At 52.4% G+C, this 21,465-nt stretch overlaps 3 protein-coding genes across 4 annotated transcripts; 1 reads left to right on the top strand and 2 right to left on the bottom strand.

Moving 5' to 3' along the window:
• Positions 1-1,292: 1,292 nt before the first annotated feature.
• On the bottom strand, positions 1,293-10,009 carry nup37 (nucleoporin 37). The gene is made up of 10 exons (XM_040174648.2): positions 9,854-10,009; positions 9,410-9,636; positions 9,214-9,335; positions 6,396-6,468; positions 6,106-6,200; positions 3,103-3,193; positions 2,468-2,649; positions 2,311-2,361; positions 1,572-1,665; positions 1,293-1,499 (listed from the first exon to the last, which is right to left on the bottom strand). The coding sequence occupies exons 2-10, from the start codon at positions 9,563-9,565 to the stop codon at positions 1,386-1,388; spliced, it is 978 nt and encodes a 325-aa protein (XP_040030582.1). The 5' UTR covers positions 9,566-9,636; positions 9,854-10,009; the 3' UTR covers positions 1,293-1,385.
• Positions 10,010-10,204: 195 nt separating this feature from the next.
• On the top strand, positions 10,205-19,014 carry parpbp (PARP1 binding protein). Of its 2 annotated transcripts, none has more exons than XM_040174645.2 (11): positions 10,205-10,303; positions 10,647-10,802; positions 11,280-11,516; positions 11,618-11,722; positions 12,431-12,601; positions 12,696-12,850; positions 14,448-14,631; positions 14,754-14,935; positions 15,683-15,764; positions 17,812-17,998; positions 18,227-19,014. In XM_040174645.2, the coding sequence occupies exons 2-11, from the start codon at positions 10,653-10,655 to the stop codon at positions 18,538-18,540; spliced, it is 1,767 nt and encodes a 588-aa protein (XP_040030579.2). In that variant the 5' UTR covers positions 10,205-10,303; positions 10,647-10,652; the 3' UTR covers positions 18,541-19,014. The 2 variants fall into 2 exon arrangements, with proteins under 2 accessions (XP_040030579.2, XP_040030581.2); XM_040174647.2 differs by having other exon boundaries at positions 10,280-10,523.
• On the bottom strand, positions 18,981-20,965 carry pmch (pro-melanin-concentrating hormone). The gene is made up of 3 exons (XM_040174650.2): positions 20,659-20,965; positions 19,570-19,690; positions 18,981-19,458 (listed from the first exon to the last, which is right to left on the bottom strand). Exons 1-3 carry the CDS (start codon positions 20,887-20,889, stop codon positions 19,409-19,411), a joined length of 402 nt encoding a protein of 133 aa, XP_040030584.1. The 5' UTR covers positions 20,890-20,965; the 3' UTR covers positions 18,981-19,408.
• Between the last annotated feature and the right edge of the window lie 500 nt (positions 20,966-21,465).

Below are 21,465 nucleotides of genomic sequence, written 5' to 3'. Positions count from 1 at the left end.
CTGAGGGTTCTAAGGCGGTCGGATGTTTATTTGATCCATTTTCGGTTTGTTATTGACGAACAGAACTGTTCGAGAGGCACCGTTGCTTCATTCGGTGCCACCCGAGGACGCGCTGCACCAGGTCGCTCCGACGCACCACGCGTTGCGCACGTTCCCTTGGGTCTCGACGCGGTTCTGCTCCTCGGCCATCAGATGGTGTCCTCGAGCCACAGAGACGTTTTATACTCCTCTTGGAAAACCTTCAGAGTGAGCACGTATGAAAAAGAAATCCGTTGAAATAAAAAGGCAGCTTCTCGCATCTGCGCTTTTACGCGCCGCGTAACGCACAGCAAGACGCAGAGAGAGAGAGAGAGAGAGAGAGAGAGAGAGAGAGAGAGAGAGAGAGAGAGGACCACATTGGACTAGTCCAAACACAAGCAGGCAGCACGGGAGCAGTAGCATGTTATGCTTTGGCGGTTCGCGCGTCCCGTCCAAGAAACACACGCGGGCCGACGCGCCGGGTTTGAGGGACCGGAGCTCCGCGCGGCCTCGCTCTGTCGTGCAGAAGCGATCCGTGTGTTGGAGGACATATAGTAAGACGGTACAATAAGCGGGCGCGCGCGCACACACGCCCCCCCCCCCCCCCCCCCCCGGGGGGAGATTGAACACATCTGTGGAAACAAGTGATCAGCAGTCACCCCCGAATGATTCATGATGGAGTTAATTAAACGAGCCGCCAGCCGCGGAGACGGCGGGTTCTTTTTTTTTCCCCCCTCACACATGGCGATCCTGCTCCGGTACAATGCGTCCTTGTGTTTTACCAGAGCGCGTTACAAGTTCCTGCCAAACGATCCGTTGTCTTTCATGTTTGGTGTGCATTGGTGGTTACACACCCAGGTGATGCGTATCTCCTCCACCTCCCTTCTACCTCCTCCTACCGTGGAGGTGAGGTTGACCTGAAATGGCACCGTTACTTCCCGAAGCTCTTCCCATGACTCCAACCGTACAACCCCCCCCCCGGGCCTCCCCTGCAGGTTCTGCCCGACGTTGATGTGATGGAGAGGCTCGTTGACGGTGAGGATATCGTGAGAGAGAGAACACCTGCGGTGCGATGATGGCGTGGACCGGTGGAGCGGAGACTTGGCGCTGCGGCCCGGGTGCATTCCTCTGAAGTACAGCTTTCTTGGCAGCACATGACAGAACGCTGATGTAACTTAACACTTGAGAGACACCCGACCAGCCGGCCGATTATCTGCAGCCGACCTGAATCCGCGGGCACATGTGAAAAACCTCCAACAAACGCCAAAAAACACTTAGCAGATAAAAATGCATTTTATTGGACATTCACAGGAACAGAAACACTCGTTTGGACCTCGTCCACCGGGGGGGGGGGGCGCCGTGCGCGTCTACATTTCGGTCATCCAAAAGCTGAGCTTCCTGTCGCCACCGACCACGCACAGCGGGAGCGTCCGGTGCCAGCTGAGGCCCGATCCCACCGCGGCCGATCCCACCGTCACCGGCTGGAAAGACAGCGGGATGTAAGACACGGGAGCCCGAGGAGAACAGGGGGGGGGGCGAGGCGACCCGCTCACCTGTGGGTGTCCCAGGTGGTGGATCAGCAGCTGGGTGGAGATCTTGCCCGGACATCCGGTGGTGGCGAAGAGGTTTTCGTTGGCGCGGGACCACCTGCGGAGAGGAGCGGCGCATAAATGGCATCGCACATTTTTACGGCACGCCGTTAAAATGTGCGTGACGTTTTTACTGGTAGTTTTATGTGCATTAAAAACAGCTGAGAGTAAATGCTAATCCATATGAAAATGATAAATCTTCATGCACGGCGGCGTAATACAGCACCGAACCTGCGGGTGGACGGGAAATGAAAACACAGTAAAGAATTAAAACATGTGTTCCTTGGTAAAAAAAAAAAAACATTCATTATTTTATTATTACAAAAAGAGATATAAAAGAAGAAGTCGTAAATTTGTCATTTTGCTGGTTGCCAGCTTTGCTTTTTGGAACCAGAAGTGACAACGAACGCTGAAATGTTGTAATTAACTTTCACACGGTTTAAAAAAAAAAAAAAGGGCTAAAGCTGTGAAACACAAACACAGACTGAGATTTAAGACTATTGATCTATTGAGACCATAAACGTATGTTATCGTCGTTTGCGGACGCAATAAATCAAGTGAAAGTCATTTTCTTACTTTCGTACAGCCAGAATTATTTGCGCAGCCACGAGGTCGCTGCATGCCAGACATGTGTCTCGTGAGGTCGCAGTGACCTTCAACTGCGATCACCCAAGGAGACCCTGCAAGGAGACATATTTCTTACTTGAATAATCGCGCTTTATCCACGTGGGCTGGTCTCTTTTCTTGTGGGTAACTGCAAACCCCCCCCCCAAAAAAAAAGAAAGGAAGGAAGCAAAAGATTTAAATCCCATACAATCATCTACCATAAAAACCGACGCAAGGTGCGCATCAGTCATTACCTGGAGCGAGTTATGTCCCAGATGAGCCAGTCGTTTCCCGCCGCGGCGCCGACTTTGATGGTGTTGGTGAGGCACCAGTCGGCGGAGAGGAGCGGCGACTGGCCGCAGTCCAGCGACAGGATGGCCTGCTGGGTCAGCAGGTCGTAGAAGCGAATCGTTCCCTTCTTCTCGGCCACCATCAACTGTTTGAGACAAGAGTTCTGGGTGTTTTTAACCGGATGCAATTAGCCGTACGCCAGAGATACGCATCTTTGTTCATATTCTATACGCTTTCAGACGGTTGAACGGCATCGGAAGCTCTCTCCGCCCTCTTGGCGTTGGAAGTTCAGTAACTCTTCCAGAGGTGAAGGAGAGGCGGGGCATGAACTTCTAGCTCATCTGGATCTGCCAAATCACCCCGCCGCTCCTCCAACAACAATCGCCATCTTTTTCAGATGGTCTACAAACGGTAAAAGCAGCCACGCAAAGATGGCAGGAAATGCTGCTTTTCTTGTATTATAAATCACATTAAAACCACATATTGTAGATTTCCAAGATTTGACATTTTAAAGACCAATGGATCTCGATAATGAACCCCCGAGCTCCAGCGCTCGACCCCAGAATGGGAGCGAGCGTCTGAAACGGAGCCCTCCCACCTTAAAGGCTTCCTCCGGGTGCCAGCACACGCTGACGCCAGGAGAGCGAAGACGGAGTGTGCAGCTTTCCTTTCCGTCCAGGTCCCACACCCTGCAGAGGGGAAGAGAGGAGCGTTTAAATAGCATCGATCGGGCCGCTTTCAGAGGCAAAGCAGGTCAGAACCGTTTGCAAAAATCCCCGGTAGCCGCTTCCCGATAACGTGAGAACTAACGAACAAGGGACTTTTAATTAGCGATCGTGCATCGATTCGATGTGGGAACCGCTCCGAAAAGAAATCCACTAATTCTTAATTAACAACAGGGATTTGGAGGCATTAGAGCGGCTCTCGTGCAAAAGCATCTGAACCTCCCGCAGAGGGTTACGTAATACGTGAAGACAGTTCCACAGCTTCTGTGTCTCCGTGGAGCTGGATTAGAAACACAGACCCGGAGCGGGCCAAACGGAACCCGCAGGCTCGAGCTTCCGCTTTTTATTTTTTTTGGGGTTTTGACCGAATTCAAGCTCAACTTTTCAACACCGGACTCTTTCGTGGCGCGCGGCGAGCGGCATGTTTTCATCCGACGTCACGTTCGCTCCTAATTGATCCAGCTTCTGCTCGCCGAGCCCAAAGTGACGTGCCGGGTTCTTTGTGCTTTTCCAGGCAAAAGGGGCCCCCTTTCTCAGACCTGGGGCCCCCCCGAGCTGTGAAGACAGACGGACCCGCGCTGGACTCCCCTTTCAGGGAGGAACGCCAGCCCCTCATTACATTGAGCTATGAGCAGGGGGAGCGGGGCGTTACGCTCCACTCGCGTTACAGCCGGCGCTTCGCCGTGGGCGGCCCGCAGAGGGACAGAGGACAGAGAGGCAGAGAAGGAGCCCCTGGACCTGGATCCATGGTGAACCACATCAGGATGAGCCCCGGGCTGCAAGTGTTTCTGGGTATTCAGAGCGAGCGCTGGTGAAGCATGGGAAGGCGCTGACTGATGAGGTCATGCAGAAAACATCATCCAATAAAGGTCAAAAACACTCAACCTTTCCTGCCTCGTCTCCCCTGCAGCAGGACGGGGCAATAAACCCCCCCCCCCCCGTCCCCCCTCAGACCACACCGGGAAAACAAGGACCAAACCCTATTGTTTCGGCCCACTGGCCAAGCCGAGCTCAATTGCACGCTGCACCACCGAGCGGCCAAACTGTGGTCGACCACGGTGCCCTTCAAACGGAGAGCGCCGGCGCCCCCAGGAAAACAAACCCGCCGCCCAACGAGGTGAAAGACACGAGGCACGAAAACACGCGCGGCCGCCTCGGATAACACTGCAGTACGTCGACACTCCGTCGAGCAACGCCGCCGGGGCTTCCGCGTACGACAGACATCTCCAGTCCCGTATTGTGTTGCTGCCCAAGTGGGAAAACGGCGCGTTCCCATAAGTGGGCCGTGGGATTTTGGGTCTGCTTGACATATTTAATGGTTCGCCGGTTTGTCGCGGGCGCTCTCCCCCCAGCACGGACCCAAGAAGGTGAGAGGAAGAGGAAGAAGGTGCAAAACGAGAAGGAGAACACTGAGAGCAGACCCATGGTATAAACTGATAGTAACGAATGATCACTAAAAGTAAAAGCTGAACACAGCTGAAGGACACACACACACACACACACACATACACACACACACGTAGACAATTCCACTGTGTGAGAAACTGTCGACCTCTGATGACCAGCAGTGTAACACAGCAGACCGGAGCCCCTCTGATGTGGCTGCGGGGTTTCGTGAGGTCGCAGGCGAAGCCGAGGTATCAAGCTGTTGTATTACGTGTCCCTTACGCAACACGAGGGATCAGGGAGGAGGAAAAAAACCTCTCCAGGTTACGGCTGAGAAGAGGACGCGGCGGCGGCAGGTGATCTCGCGTCCCGAGTTTGTTCGACCCCAAAATCCCCTCAGGAGCCTGCGGAGTGCCCCCCCCCACCCCACCGTGACCTCTAGGTGGCACATTTCCCCACAGACTCCCGCGGGAGGCGCTCACACCCTGTGAACCGAGCCTTAGCGCCCCTTCCTCCTCCCCCTCCTCTCCCTCCTCCTCCCCCTCCTCCTCCTCCCCCTCCTCCTCCCCCTCCTCCCAGCGGCATCAGGTTGCACGTTGGCAACGGCCGAGTTCCCACAGCTGCAGGGGGACAGCGATGACGCAGCTAAGCTAACTTATAGTAGACGCTCTGCTGCCAAAGCCAACAGAGCGATGGAGAGGTCACGAGCATATGCATGCGGGCAAACACTCCTCCCTCCCTCCCTCCCTCCCCCCCCCCACCCAGTCTGGCTTCCTCCTCTCACATCGGCGCTCGGCCTGTGTGGGCCGACCGGACGGTCCTCTCCCGTTAACTTGATCCTTCCCTCGTTCCGCCCCGCGCTTCCTCCCCGCGTCCCGTATTTTCTCAACATGACAGAATTTAAATCTTTCAGCAGATGGAGCGCACCGCTGTTTTCTCTGGCCGGGAGAAGGGGGGTAGGGGAGGGGGCGGCCGGTGACACCGACGTGCCTCCCTCCCCCCCCCCCCCCCCCCCTCCCTCCGCCCGTGGACGCTGTTTATGAGCTTGTGTAATGTGCAACGCTAGAAGTTAGAGGTAGAGGTTTGGATTAAAATGTAGGTGTTTTATTTCAAGCGACGTCCCTCAGGGATTCTTTTTTTTTTTTTTTTTTTTCACGGTTCGCTCCGGTTGCAATTTGCCCCTTTTCTCCGTTGTGCTTCACTGCGGCATTTCTTCACATTTTCCCTCCTCTAGCATCAACCGAGGGGGGAAAATTTGGGGACCTTGGAAAATCTCTCTGCAGCTAATTGGATTTCCATATTTAACCAATTAGCGAGAAAAGCTACAAGTCACACCGGAGCGTGTTGTGTTTAGCATCGCGTTTCACTGTGGAAACACAGTCAGGACTTTCTGCACCATTAAGAGAGAACAGCACTGAAAATCAGAAGCTGGGAACACACACACAGTCTCTCTCTCACACACACACACACGGCAGGGAAACAGTTTGGACCTGCAAGTGTGATCATCGCTGACGGAAGCAATTTGTTTCCCCTCCGTGGGCTCGAACACCAAATGGTTAATGTAGCTGGTGTGACCCTCCATCACCTAGGAAACAAAAAGAGCAAACACGCCATCAACACGGAACTGTTAAATGAGCGTTCTTCTACCCGTCCTGAGTTCGGTTGCGTGTGCGCCTACACTTCCTGTTTCACCAAGTACCAAACGTCAGAGCTTAAGAGGAGGCTTGATGCCCACTGACAAGCGCAATGTCTGGCCAATGTGCTCCAGATGTTGCCGTACCTTGACTTCATGCCTATCCTGGAGATCAGAAGTCAGCAGACGCAGCTTCCTGTCGGCCGCAGCGGTGCAAAATCTGCAAAAAGAGAGAGGGAGAATGTCAAAATAAACCAGGAGGCGATAAAAAACAGGTCAAACGGAGCAGAATCAGTGACGGACGACGTCTCTTCCCGCCTGGACGGACACCTCTACATTTGATACTGGCTCTGTGTGTGTGTGTGGTGGACTTGGAGAGTGATCAGTACAACGCGCGCTGCCGGGGAGATTCTAATTGCGCGCTTAGATAAACACGGAGCAAAACAAGATCCCTCACGCCACTCGGCAGGTCTCTCCGCGCTGAAGCCGGGCAGAGGACTTTCCCCCTCTAATCAGCTGCAGCTCACACCGGCGGCGGCTGCAATTACTCACACAATTACACCAGCTCACTCATGGCAAGAAAAACACACGCGCATCACCAGAATAAACAGACGCCGGCTCACGCGTCTTGGGTCGCAGGCACAGATGGAGTCGGCGTGAGGTCACTACAACCCCCCCCCCCGATGTGCTTCGGGGTTCTGCTGCTGCACTGGATTACATGAGGATCGGCCTTCTAACGCTGCGCATTAGCGCAAGAGAGTGAAACACCAGAGAATCACAGCCCTGTGATCAGTGAGGAGAACAATATGAATGCCCCTTTTTAGTTGCAATATTAGTATTTTTCAATATTCTGGGGAATGTGCTCATTTGCTTCCACGAGGAGAAGATTGCAAATCTACCCTGAGAAGAGTTTGGATTGGTTCTCTGTGGACACAACGTGAAGCTGAGATGTACTTAATAAAAGAATGCTGTTGCTTCTCCGAGGGGGGTAAACAGGTCTTTGTACTCTTGTTCGTTTAGTGCAGGGACGGCTCGACCTGATTCATCGGATCACTTTGCAGAACACTGCACGTCTGTAATTTAAACAGTAAAATCAGTTTTTCTGAAGACAAATCTGTGTTTGAGGTGAAGCCGTGTTAGGTGCGCTGCGTCTGGCCTTTGCAGGATTCATTATTCTCCCCATCTTCCCATTGCAAGCCGCCGTGGCGGATGGGAGCAGAGCAGCCCCCCCCCCCCCCCCCCACCTCCCCCCCTCACTTTCCCTCGTCTCTCTCTGGGCCCCTTGCGCCCGTGAGAACGCTGTACTTTTCCTGGAAGGCACGGCTACGTGCAGATCCAAGGGAGGGATGGAACCCGAGTGGGCAGTCATCAGCGCAATAACATGTGCGCACGTCACAGCGCTGGCTCGGGGGCCCTGTGGAGTGAACCGCAAGAAGGCCGGGAATTATCGCTGCTTTTCCTTTTCATTTACAGAAAGCCCGAACACCTCTGGGGAGGGACGGGGGGGGGGGGGGGGGACGGGGTGCGACCGTGGGACCCAGCAGACGCTCCAATTAGGAGGAAGCTCTTGCTTTCTAACAATCTACGCTCGGGCCACTTCCCTCCTGTCCGCCGCCACCTGAAATAACTTTGCTCACATCCTGGCAGCTGCAGCGGGACGGCGAGAGGCGGCGATGAGTGCTTTCACACAGCGGGACCGCTGCTGTGCTTTCGCTACAACCGCCTCTTGTTCTGGTCAATAGGAGAGTATTTGTGAATATTCATTGCGGCCGCGTTTAAAAGAAAAAGAAAAAAAAAAAAAGGCACAGATGTCAGGCTTCTGACGATGGGGTGAAGTACGCTGTGACGGTACACACACACACACACACACACACACACACACACACACACACACACACACACACACGAGCTGCAGACGTCCCACCATAAATGTGCTAATAACACCGTCGCTTAAACTGATTAATGACTCAGCCAACGTGTCGGCACCACTTCACATCACATATGCACGGCTCTGCTGGCGGAGGGACGTGACCATAGAACGCAAGGTCTTCCCTCATGTCAGAGTGTTCTAGCAAGATGCGCAGCCCCCCCCCACCACCACGCGATGCATGTGCACGAGGGGCCGCTCAGAGGGTCTGCCACACGTGTGAAGGGCGGCGGCGATTAGCTACCCGGTGTGACGCGCACGCAGGGACTCACATGCACTAAAGACTGCAGTCAGACCGTCTGCGTAAACAAACATAGAGCTCAGATAACAGCCCCCCCCCCCATGGAGAGTGACTTCATTGTGACATCTTTGCATTGGCTGCCACATTGATGCTCTGCATGTTAAATTCAGCATCTTTAATGACACAGCATTCGACCTTTTATAATTTGATGTTCTTCTTTCCTTTACATTATATTTCTCTAAACTAGAGCTTTCCTTATTCTTGGAGCAACCACTCAGCCCTTTCCGTGTTTTGTCTTCTTTACTAAAGTTACCACAAGGGACTTGAACGGATTATGAAACCGTCAAAATGAAGAGGGATCACTAAAAGGACTTCAGCTCAGGCCGGGTCCAGCTTCAAAGTTACACCGTGGCCTAAACTGTGTTGGAGATAATCAGTGAGTGACCTTTGGTCGTACCGCTTTCCCATCAAGTAGTGAGCGGTTTTGTATCATACAATTAATGCAAGGAGGACTTACAAAGACTTGTCTGACTCACTGGATGTCCACTGAGGGCATCAGGCGCCATTGTCCCCCCCCCTCCCAGTGGCGCCTTTGAATGGGTGAACTGGCGGCATCCCGGGCTGAGTGCCGCCCAAGACGATGCCGATACATACAGCAGAATAGTAATGCGTGGAGCCGGAGTTCTCTTTAAAGCTGTGAAGTGAGGTCCGGCTATACGGGAACTCGCCGCGCTGTCCTGCAGCACCTCACGTGATATCATCACACCGAGAAGTGAGTGAAACAATGAAAGCAGTACCTGAGAGTGGGTATCCGGTCCAGCCGGGACTCTGGGCTCCAAGCCAGAGCGTCAACGCGCAAATCATGGTGGAAAGCCCGAAGTACATTGAATTCCACTCCTTCGGTCTCCACGTCCTCCTCCTGCCGGGGACAAGTTCACATTGAGCAAACAGCCCGCGGGGCCTCGCGGTTACAGGTGAAGCAGCGGCTCTCACCTGGAACAGGCAGGTGCCCACCACCACATACTGGTTTCCCCCGTAGGCCAGCAGAGAGGCGGGGGAGCCACAGCTGAAGGGACTGAACTCGACCACGTGCACGTAGTCCTCGCAGGTCACAGTGTAACTGGGACTGCGGCTGGAGTCCTCCTGCATGCTGGGGGTCCTGGCAGAGCTGGCTTCAGATCAGCGACAGTGAGAACAGCGATTTACACACGATCGTCAGTCTGAAATTGGAAGATCACATTAAAGTCAACGTTAATATTATGGATGTTTGTAATACTAATAATAGACATAACGCTGTGTGATGTGTCTCCCGTCAATGGGATGCAACGTGACAGTGACATGTAACGTTAGTGCATCGCTAGCTAGCAATTAGCCAAACAAAGATTTATATTGGCCGTTTTAAAACTTTAACGCTCTCATAAAGAGCTTAATACTTACCTCCGGGTTATGGGAGTCTATTCCGGGTCAAATCACAGGAAATACTGATATACTTTATCACTTTATTTTTCGAGAATTTCCTCGAATCAAACGGTGCGCGCGTTTGGGATGTTTTCACGCTGTTTCCGTATACGTCACGGACTGTACCATTGAGAACAAAGGTCGAGGGGGATTTTGGGCAATGCGAATGACCAAATCTACACCAACCCGCTGATATATTGGCATATTGAGGAGATACAAATATTTTTTTGAACAAAAGAATATTTTGCAGACTCATGCTTAGAAACAATGAAAGGTTAACGCAGTGGAGAAACACTCTTGTAGTGAACCTCGCCGATTGTTTTGTATTAAAAGCTGATTGGCTGGAGGCTGTAAACGTCATCGGCAGTTTAAAAATTCAAAACAACGGCTTTTTGTCGTGGACGTGTGTTCTCGGAGACTATTTTAACGGTAGAGGTTTGCATTTCTTTCATTGATAATGGCTCTGATTTTATATATCAATGCCTTCTGTCATCCCTGACGTGAAGACACACTGTGATCATTTATTTTGTGGAGTTAAACAGTCATTCAAGTCGCACGGTATCTGAGCCAATGAATTTTAAGGTTTTCCTTTCCATGAAAATGGACGGCTGTTACCATTTTATTAAGAAATTAGTTTCACGTTTAAAAGGTACAGCGTTTCTGTTTTTATATTCGTGTGCAGCAAGACGTGGTTTATTGAGACAAAGAAAAATGAGGGTAAAGGATTTCGCCATTGATGGTCACACATTAATTAACTTTACTTTGGTTTCAGTGGAGAATGGAAGCTTTGGGAGATCGTCTCAAGCTGATGGTGAAAGTCTTCAGGCGCGAGTGCCACAGGGTTTTCCACTCTGAGAGGACCACCGTTCATGGAGCTGATGGCATGCTGATGTTGCTGCAGCTAGCCATGGCTGAAGTTAGCAAGCAGGTAACCGTGCATTCACAGTTCACACAGTGCACACATGGTCAAATACAACATCTATCTGTATGCAGAGCAAACCGGCCATGTGTACTGTGGCCTCTGATGCGTGTGCCTCTTTTTGTAAGATATTCCAGCATTAAGCTTTGTGAGGGATCTCTCTTTAGAGTTAAAAGTACTTTCAATGCAATGAGTAATTGAACGGTGTGATTACTCTCCGGCCTTCCGCTGTAAGTAATCCAGCAACCCCAAAAAATACAGCGGAACAAGCCCAGTTCAGATCATCGTCATCGTGGCATAATTCAATTGAACCATCAGGCTGGCTGTCATCACGTCCATAACTGACGACGTTACCGCAGAGTTTCCGTCCGAAGCCGCCGGTGGCCCGTTGTTGCGGAAGGTCTTTCCTGCTCTTGAGCTGATTGGTTCCAGGCCGTCGGTAATTATGGCTGCTGCAGTTCACTGTTTTCTCTCTTCCTCTGACAGCATGCTGGGGAGTTTAAAGTGGCCCTGAGTGATGTCCTGATGGCCTGGAAACACTTACTGCTGGACAAACTTCACCTGCAACCCCCCAACTTTGCACGCTTGGAGAACTATGACCTCATCCGGGAGGCTTACGAATCCTCCCTGAAACGCTCCAACACCGTGGACCTGGTTGATGTCCTCTCCATGTACAAACAGCTGAGACTAGGGGACTCGGACCCGGGGGAACCCGTGAGCCCGGTGAGCCGGAGCCAGTGGACGTCAGACTGATTGGCCTCATCTCTTACTCGGTAGCCAATCGGTTTTGTGTTCTTAATCACTCGTTTCCTTCTTTTGCAAAGATCCAGCTGTTTGAGTTCTTACTGGGAAATGCGGATGTCTCCGAGTTACCAGACTCTTCAGTCCCGTCCACTCCGTCTCGTAAAAGCTGTCCCTGCAGCTCACAGGTAGGCTCCGTCCGGCTTTCGCATACCAATAAAAAGGTGCAACCTGCATCATAAACCAATGGGAGGAACCCCGTTTTTTTCCACTTTAGCCTCATTTCAGTTTTCTTATAGGAAAATGAAATGCCTTTTCTCCTCCTGGCAACAATCCATGCGTTCACTTTCCCAGTCTTTCCATCTCTCTTATTGACGGGAACTCTATATCATATCGCTTAGATTTAAGAGCGCAGTTTGAATTCAATTACCGGCAGATGTTTAAAACAACACAATGTGGGGCTGGACAAGTGCTTCTGTTTCGGAGTCTCTTTGCTTCACTCTTCTGTCACTTGTGAATTTATGAGCTTTTTTTTTGTGGAAGCTTGCAGCTGCATTACCAGTGATCTCATTTTTGGAGTTTAATGCACGCTGTCAGCGGCTATTTTTAGGGGTTTTACTCCGGCGGTAAAGCCACTGTCCGCTTTTGGTAGTTTTATAAACACAACCTGAACTTGCCTCAAGTCTTTATTAAAAAGCTTTATTAAAGGAATAGTTTGACCTTTTTAAAAATGTATACATGGATGTTAATACCTTTTGGGGCAGAAACTAGCGGTTCCCTGTCTTTGCGCTAAGCTAACCACGCACAGCTCGACATTAAAACGAAAGCCAGTTAGCATTTAGCCCCAATTGTCGTTTGTTTTCTGACGTTTCCGTGACTGCATTTTGAATCTCCAGGTGAAAATGGCAGTGAGGCGGGTTTTCTGCTCCTATCTGAATCTGCTCGTGAACGCCAAGAACAACATGGCCGCGGCGCTGACGCTCGACGTCCCCGGCCGCGCGCTTGGCCGCCAGGCGTTTACCGAGCTAAAGCACGCCGCTCGCAACGGCAACACCTCCCTGTTCCTGGTGAGAAACAAACCCCCCCCCCCCACCTCACGCCTTCCATCAACCCCGCGGCGTCCCACTCGGGAGCAATATCCTCTCTTTCGTGCGTTCGCAGGCCGCGACGTCGTTCGTGAGGGCCGTCCAGCTGGGGGGGAAGGGCTACGCGCCAGCGGAGGCCGACCCGCTGAGGAAACACGTCAAAGGCCTGACGGACTTTGTCCAGTTCCTAGACAACCTGCAGGACGTCCTGGGAGAGGTTCCTGACCCGAGGTACACGGAGCAGCCTGATCCGGGCTCCCGGTCTCACTGACCCCCGTGACGGGTTCGTCCCCCATCGGGGACTCGGCTGTACGTTCTTGAGCCTGAGCCTCCAGTAATGGAAAGGGGAAGTCCGCTTGCAGACAGAAAAACAAATGCTGACAGTTCTGTGGGAGCTTTGGCTGGAGAGATCAGTGGCCGGTTAAAACGCTTTGCTTGGCTCGTGGTATTTGATGACTTTATCGTCGTCTAATAATCATTTGCTCCTGATCTGATTAGAGGAACACAAAGTGGCCTCTGGCAGCGAGGTCGAACTCGCTGAAACTCCATATTCACGAGTTCCTTGAATCGCTTCTTCCCGCGCGAGTTCATGTTTTATTTTGTCCTCTCCGGCGTGCTGAGTTCAATTCTCATGAAGTGGATATAATCTTGCGAGCTCTGAGTGTGCGCAGCGGGACCCCACCTGTCTCCCTGCAGCTCGCCCTGGTTTCCTCCCTGTAATGACTGCCAGCTTCTCCCGAGGAGCGTTTTTTTTTTTTTTTTTTTTTGATTGCTAAAGCATGTCCATCTTTGCCACATCAAAGCCCGTCTTTGTAAAGTAACTTTAGTTTCCTTCTTCTGATGAATTATCATCAAACCCTGAGCTCCACAGATCCTTCCCCACGCCATTGTTTTCGAACGTCAGTGCACTTGGCACCGCAACAGAGGCGGCTATCAGAAGTGATGTAACCGGTCATTTGAGTTAGCTCCTCTCGCCGGAGCCACAACACCACATTGGTGGTGTTTGCGTAGCGGTGGAATCGACCCCGCTGCTCTCTGGGGGGGGAGGGAGTTCACGTCCGATGACGAACCGGGTCAGCGTGTCTTTCAGCAGGCAGGGCCCTTCTTCGCGCTCTCGGTGGAGTACTGTGTTTCCTCACGCAAACACCTTCCACGGAGAGTTCAGGGCTTCTTGTTTAACGAACATCTGGGTTTTTTGTTTTTTGTTTTTTTTTTTTTCCCCCAAAATCGTCCCGTTGCTGAGCCGCGCTCGCTCACCTCAGAGCCGGGGTCAGGGCCGGACCACCACCCTTCCCACCCGGCTGCCACCTCCTCCAGCACGCTTTACTGCAGCTCTGAGTCACGGGAGAGATGTTGTGATATGTTGCTATGACTTTTGGCTGTTTTTTTTTTTTCTTCTTAACTATGTGCAAGCGTGGGTCAACCCCCCCCCCCCAAACCATAAAAGGGGTAATCGTGGTGCTTTGTCTGCGTGGTGACGGTGCCCAGGGTGACTTTTATAACTGTTAACATTGGCAAAGCTGCGTTACAGTGAAATAAAGCTCAACTGGATGTTGACGCCGAAACAGTTGAGCCCTTTTAAAGTCAGCGTCCAATTAATTGAAAGCGAGGTCGCAGTATATCATCAGACTGAGCGGCCTTTCTGCGTTTTTAGGAGCGAGTTTTTCATGTTGGCAAATGTTTGCTGAACTCTTAAAAGCATTAATTCCAACCAGATGAAAAAAAACGAACGTACGTTCCGCAGAACCGACATTTTGGTTTCTCGTCTCTACGGGCCGCCGTGTGTGTGACTGTCGCTTGTGCACCCTTTTTTTTTTTTTTTTTTCAGCGAGTGCGGCGCCCGGCTGTTGACCGCCATCAGGGCGGCGCTGGTGAAAGGACGCGGCGGCGAGGACGCAGTGCATGCCGCCGCCGAGGAGGCGACGGCGGAGCTGAAGGAGCAGATCTGCCTCCTCCACCGGCTGCAGCAACGGGCCGCCGATGGGAGGGGCTCGGGGATAAGCCCCGCCAGGGTAACGCGTGACCTCCGCTCTGCTCGCCAGGCCGCTGCTCTTTTTGCGGGGGGGTGGAACCCAAACCCAAACCCACTTAACACCTTCTGACAGCGCCCCCGTTTGTTGTTGTTGCTCTGCAGCCAAAGGCCTACGCGGTCAACCACTGCACCGCGTACGGAGGTCGGGACACCGTGAAAGTGCTGATGGCGCTGCTGGACGAAGAGGCGCTGGCGCCGCCGTGTCGGAACAAGGCGGACCTGCTGTCGGAGGACCAGCCCGTCCTCGGTGGAGCCGAGGGGACCTGCGTCCTCGCCCTGTTCAGGTCGGGCGCGCACCGCCCAAGCCGTGATACCATACCTGTAATAGGCGAGATGTTGAGATGTTCTGGTAGTGACCCGTCAATCACGAGGTAGCCCCGCCCCAAAGCATGCCCTGCTTAATGGTGTGCTTCACTCTTAGTAAATAAACAATGCTGAGAGATGGAAATCAGTCAGTCCAACACTTTAGTCCATGAAGTTTGACCCCCCCCCCCCCCCAGATTGTTGCTGATCCATGAATCGTAGGCTTAATAGTCAGTTTGATTTGAGATCATCAGAACAAACGTATGTCTCATCCTTCAGAGGTTTTAGTAACACTGGCAAATTAAAGCTCAATGAAAAGAGTCGGGCCTTTTTGAGTTGGATTTGACTATTTTCAGTCAGACTGGAAAAGCCCCTAAAACAGCAATGAGACTCTCCACTAAAACCATATGGAGGAAAATCCTCCCACTCCACACTGGAACAAGTTCCCTGGTCAAACATCTGAAATAAAAATAATTACATTTTTTAAGAGAAACAGCCACTGGCTGTGTTCGGGGTAGCCTACATTTATGTCGGGGGTGCGCGACCTTGAATGGCTGGCATCCAACCGGCTGCGAAAGCCCAACGTCATCGGCTCCGTGTGGCGCTGGTGAGAGCGGCCCGATGCGCGTGCAGAACACGAACATGCTGAGGAGCCTTAAAGCGGTGGGTTCGACCATGGAACCGTCCCGCTCTGCTAATTCCTAAAACCGCCCGTCTTTGCCCCTCAGATCCCCCGAAGTGTCTACTGGGCGCTCTCCAGAACCTCTGAAGAACCGAGTGCAGAGCCGCCTGGACCTGCTCAAACCCAAGGTAACGTGGGCCCCCGTCGCCCGAGAGCCCCAAATCCAAACCGCTTCTTCAAATTATGTACCAACATAGGATGTCGCTTTTGAGGCCGCTGTTTAAATGCGCGGCATAAAACGACCCTTTTCGGGCAGGATTCTCACCAACGGCCGGTCCTAATGAGAAGTTCTCCCATCGTCGGGGCTCGGCTCCGTTTGCTTACTGTGCACAATGTAACGCGCGGCGTATCCGATATCGATATCCCTCGTTTCCTCCCGCCCGTGAGCTCGGCTGCTCTGTTTTGCTTCCCTTCGTGTTTTCTGGGGTCACGGTGAGAAAATCGGTCACACTGCGATGAAAACGGCTTTTGTCGCCGACGAGCGGTGAGGACTCCACGATCTAATCGGCCCACAAAGCAAACCGAGGAGACCAGCTTCTGGTTTGAAGGCCGGACCTCTCTTGTCGTCGGCACGCCGCGTGAACCCGTGTGCTGAACACATTTTGTCTTTTTCATTCGATTGCGTTAGCAGATGTCATTTCCAGCTCCCCACAATCTGGCCGCCTTCCTGTTTTTTTTTTTTTTCGAGTGCGCCGTAATGGTCCCTGGGCAGCTCACCGCTTCCTGAACTCGGCGAGCGGAAGCTCTCTGCATCAATTCCACTTTGAAGACGCCAGATCGGTTGCGTAATTCGACTGGTGGCGGGGGGGGGGGGGGGGGGGGGGGTTTGAAAGGTTATTGTTGTTCCTGTTGTCTGCCAAACGATTTAATCGCAGTTTCATCGTGGTGACGTCAAACGCACACACACACACACACACACGGAGACGCACTGATTTCAGTTTCTACTTTTGGGACGTTTCCAAATCTTTGCCTCCTGAAACGACTCGGCGTCGGCAAACAGTCAGCTGACCGGCGGCGGGGGTCTCCGGGGTGGAGACGGTATCGGCGCGCCGGCTTCTATCGGCCTCCGTCTGAAAATTGCTTGCACCTGCTTTTGGAATTACCGTCAGGAATGTCTGGGTCAGGTGTCTCCGGGTTCGGGCCGTGCGCCGAGGTTATTTCAGGACGGCCGTCTTAGAGGGAGGAGAGGGAGGGAGGGGGGGGGGGGGGGGGGCTCAAGGGCCGTCTGACCCCGCGGTGCCATGTCGCGCCCCCACCTGTGGTAATTGGATCAGACGTTGGCCGTCAGTCACAGTTTGGCCGTGTTCACTCTTCAGTCCCGTCCCGCTGCTTCGCAGGCGTCTCAAATGAGTTTTATTAGCCTGCACTCGGAGGGGGGGGGGTTCATTTTTGCTGCGTTATTGAAGGGTGCCCAGTTCTCTGGGTTGCTGTTAGGTGTTCTTTAAAGAATTCTTTTGAAAAGCACAAAGGCTTTGATCGCGCCGCGCCTGGCGGCCCCGCCCTCCGCTATGCTCGCCGTATTATTTTTCCCCCCCTCCATCCTCTGGTTGTGATAATCCCGAGCAGTCGCGGATCAAACGGGGGGTTGAAAAGCCGCAGATCTGCATCGTAATCTTGACTATCATCCACTTGGGTTCATCTGGGCCGCCTGAAAAGGCTTTTTTTAATGAGGCTCTGCTCTGCGGTCTCAGGCTTGCAAATGCAATAAGTCGATGTGTCGACTTCCCGTCAATGACAACAGCCTGTAATTGGTGTGATAAGTCGTAGTGGAAATGGATAAAAGCCGAAAAAGAGGTGGAGCTTCTCTCGCATTGAAAGCACTTTTTTTTGAAATTCCAGAGAGAGAAGATGTAAAGCCCAGAAAGTATATTTTCGATCAAACTTTTTTTCAGCTCCGTTATTGATACGTTAGCTTTCAATATTGAAAGTTTCAGAGCGCCGATCCGATGCCAGTGTTTAATTAATTAATTAATCTGCAGGATGCCTCGTGTGAACCGGCCTCTCTTGAATGTGGCTTTACCAGCTCCGAGAGTCAAAATGCAACAAATAAATGCGTCCATTTACCGGTTTTTCCTTATTGAAATATTAAAACCTGTATAACTTATGTGGATCGTCAGCCCTGAACTGGGTCAGGTCAGCTGGTTTAAAGTCCCCCGCCCTCCCTGTCCATTCCAGGCTAAAGAGAGAGGAATTCGATCGCAGTTTGCGTGCACGTACAAAGATGAGGAGATGCCGCTGAGCCGCGTGCTGGAGTTCCCCAGCGCCAGCCAGGTGCCCACCTGCATCCACCCGGCCCCCAGGCACCGGACCCCCCCAGCGCCGGAGGAGGAGAGTCGCTCTGACGTGGAGGAGACGACCAAAGGTACCCACGTCGACAGTGAAAGGGCCCCGACCCGCCCCCCCCCCCCCCCCCCCCAATCTTTTTCCGTGTGAATCGGTGCTCGGCTGCGTCGGGTTACATAACGAATGTTTACATTTTGGCTTCCTAGAATAAACACGGCCGGCTTTGAGTGGCAGCTAACGGCAGCAATGTCGTCACCCAAGTTGTCACATTTGCTTTTCTTTTGTTTCAATCTCTCTCTCTCTCCAGCCACGTCTGCCGCCGAGCGCCCAAATCAGGAGCCCGCCGGGGTGCGGCGGGGCGCCGCTCTGGGGCCAAGGAGCGGAAACCTCGGCGCGGCCCCCGGCCGTGTGGACAAAGCCGTCCCTCGAGGACAGCGGGGGGGCGACAAGAGGAAGCAGGCGGACTCCGACCGGCGCGGCGGCTCGGAGAACGAGCCCCCGGGGAAGAAACCGCTCGCCTGCGTCTCCGTCAGGGCGCCCGGCAAGAAGGTCGTCAAGGCCCCGAGCAGGAAGAAGCTGATAGCGGGACAGGGGAAGCTAACCAGCTTCTTCAGGCTGTAACCAAAACGCCTCATGTGGGCGCGTTCATCGGCTCGCTCGCTGGCGGTCGGACGGTCGGTGAAGCGTTTAGATTGTTCTCGCATCAGGCGAATCTAAATGGCCGTCCTGGCTGCGCTTAATAACAAAGAGTTCATTAGTAAAAAGAGAAAGTTTGCTCTAATCTATCCGGGCTAGCGGTAGCATGTAGCGTACATCCATTTTTATTCCACAGAATAAACAAGACATCATGCCTGGGGGGTGTTAATCGTGCTCCATTCATGTTCTCATTTAACACTCCGCACTTAACAGAGTGAGTTTTTTATTTATTTGAATTTTGGTGAACGGAATCCTTTTATCAAAATTATTTTTCATTAACCGAGTGACTGTTTCGCACTGATTCACCCATTTAGTGGTGTGGAAAATGTTGGTGGCAGCAGCATAATGAATCATTTCCAAGACACTTTTCCATTTTAATAAACATTTATTCTTCTTTTACATGTTTGTCTCATCTTTAACCAAGCGACGCACTTCACTGTAACACAGACACACGGGCGCGTTTGCACGTACACGATGAAGAATGGCGGACTGCAGTCGCTCGTCAGGCAAACTTTCCACATCCGTAATGAAATAAATGACTTCCAATCGTCCCTACAGGACCAAATACTGTGATCTAGACTATATAGAATGGGCACAACACACGTACGCTTTGGGGTTATTGATTCTGTCCATCCAACATGTGAGAACCCGCCCTTTTCGATGTGTGGAGGGCTCAGGGAAAAGAACACACATTTTAAGATGTCTGCTGTAAAAACGTCTGTAAGAAAGATTTTCCTTTTCCTTTTCTTTTTTTATAGCACATTCAGGGCTTGACGTTAGCTCGGGGAAACATTTACACCTCCCAGCAGGGTCGGTACACTCTTCCGATCATACACCGCAGCACTAGAAGGAAAGAGAGGAAAACTAAACATTAATAAACATCAAGCAACTCGATAGCTCCGCTTTATCGGCCCGCTGTGTTATTAACGTCGGTGTGGGTCTGCGGCTACTCACTATCGAGGTCAGAGTTTCTGCGATCGATCTTCACGCCGGAGCTCCGGTCGGCGGGCGGAGGAGGGCTGCGGCCGAAGGTCGGGCTCAGCCCGCGGAGGCCGCGTCCTTTCGGCCTGGCGTCCTGCAAAGGCAAAGGAATGCTGGTGGATGATTACACGTGACAACGCGGCACCATCTGAACTCTGGGTCGACGAGGCTTCTGCAAAAACGGCTTCCAGAGATTATTGCTCAGCAGGTGTTGGATTGTTGGATGAGGTTTTTGTTTTCCAAGCCGCATGTGTTTCCACTACATCAAAGTTGCCCGTTTCGATCCCGCCCCTCCCACCCCACGCCGCCGATGGCTTTGTTCTCTCCAACATGGCTGCCTGTTCCCCCGTTACCGCGGAGATAACCACCATGTTCATGACAACCGGCAGATAAACTCTAAACGCAGCGCGGCCAAACGTTTGAGGCGGCGCAGAAACGATCATTTTTCCCCAACTGAGATTCCAATAAATCGTTATGAGCTTGTGTTCTTTTGACCTTTCCGCTTAATCGTGTTTCCCGCGTTCCCGTGGCGCTGCCGTAAAAGTTTTTCGTAGATGTGTATGAAATATTACTTGGAGTGGGGACGATTTGAAAAAACAAGGGGGTTTTGAATCTTCAGCTACAGGATGGAGATACTGTGCTCGGTCAGCTGCGGTTGTTTATGGAACGAGATCTCGTACAGTGAAAAGTTATGACGCGTGACTGTTATTGGTAGAACCCAACGGCTGCAAACCGAGAATCACCTTTACAGGAGATTAATTTCGGAGGGTAACAGAGTGGTCCAAACAGCTGGCAACTTCTGTTGTGTTTCAAAAACCGAAGACACTCCGGACGGACGGAAGACCTCTTGTGTTGAGAGAGTTAAAATCAGTAGTATTTAATAAAGGAAAAGGTGTTGTGCCAAAAAGAACATCTCATAGTGACTGTCTGCCAACGAACCGCTGGAACAATGGGCGCCTGCAGGTATACAGATCAGTAAAGTTGGTGTCCACGCCCCTGGCAGGAGGAGGTCTCCTGATTTTGACCAAATCCGAAGAACAACAATTGCAATGTGACACTCACCGAGACGAAGATGATTTTCGGGCCGCCGTCTTCCTCCCTGGCGTCGGCGTCCAGCGCCAGGCGTTGCCGGTACCCGGGCGAGATCACGCCGGGCTCGCCCATGGAATCGTCCCCTAAGAAGAAGCCACCTCGCTCCAGCGCGCCGTCCTCCGCCGCCTCGGAGGCGGGCACGGCGCCGCTCAGCTCAGAGAACAGCGCCAGGGTGTACAGGACAGAGTAGACGGAGATCATGGTCGCTGTCGAGATGTTTGGCCCCTCGCCGTCTCGGAATGATCTTCTCTCCCCTGACGAGTACGGCGATGGTGCTTTCGCCTGTCTTATATATATTCAGGGCGACGAGCACTTTTGCTCACAGCCTGAATCGGTTCAATGTGAGAAAGCCTCACGTCTCCAGCAGGGGTTACTTCGTTGCAAAGGTTGAAGGTCGCAGGAAGACTGAAGTCACCGTTGCGATTCTATTAACAGGTGTTCTTTTGATAAAGGAGAAGGTGAATAGCTCTTTTTGCTAGGAGGGAGGGGGGGGGGTCGGGGGTGAGGGGTTTTGTCCGTTTAGAGGTCAATTCAAATTGATGAAAGGGGTTTTCTTCCGTCACAGAGTGGCGGCGAGGCGGCTCACGCGAGGGGGGGGGGTCAAAGGTGCCGGCGTTAAATGTGAACCTTTTGCTTCAAAATCCACGCGCTGAAATGAACTCGGCAGGAGAGCGGACGGCGTCTGAATGATGCATTGATGGACCGTCCACGACAGTCGGCAGCACGGGTGAACAGGTGAGACTAACAGGACAGATCTTTGCACCTTGTGATGAGCTG

Source organism: Gasterosteus aculeatus, chromosome 4 (genome assembly GCF_964276395.1).
Source record: "Gasterosteus aculeatus chromosome 4, fGasAcu3.hap1.1, whole genome shotgun sequence".
NCBI classification, from domain to species: domain Eukaryota; kingdom Metazoa; phylum Chordata; class Actinopteri; order Perciformes; family Gasterosteidae; genus Gasterosteus; species Gasterosteus aculeatus.
The sequence above is the reverse complement of the archived record's forward strand: the minus strand, read 5'-3'. Positions and strand labels throughout refer to the sequence as shown.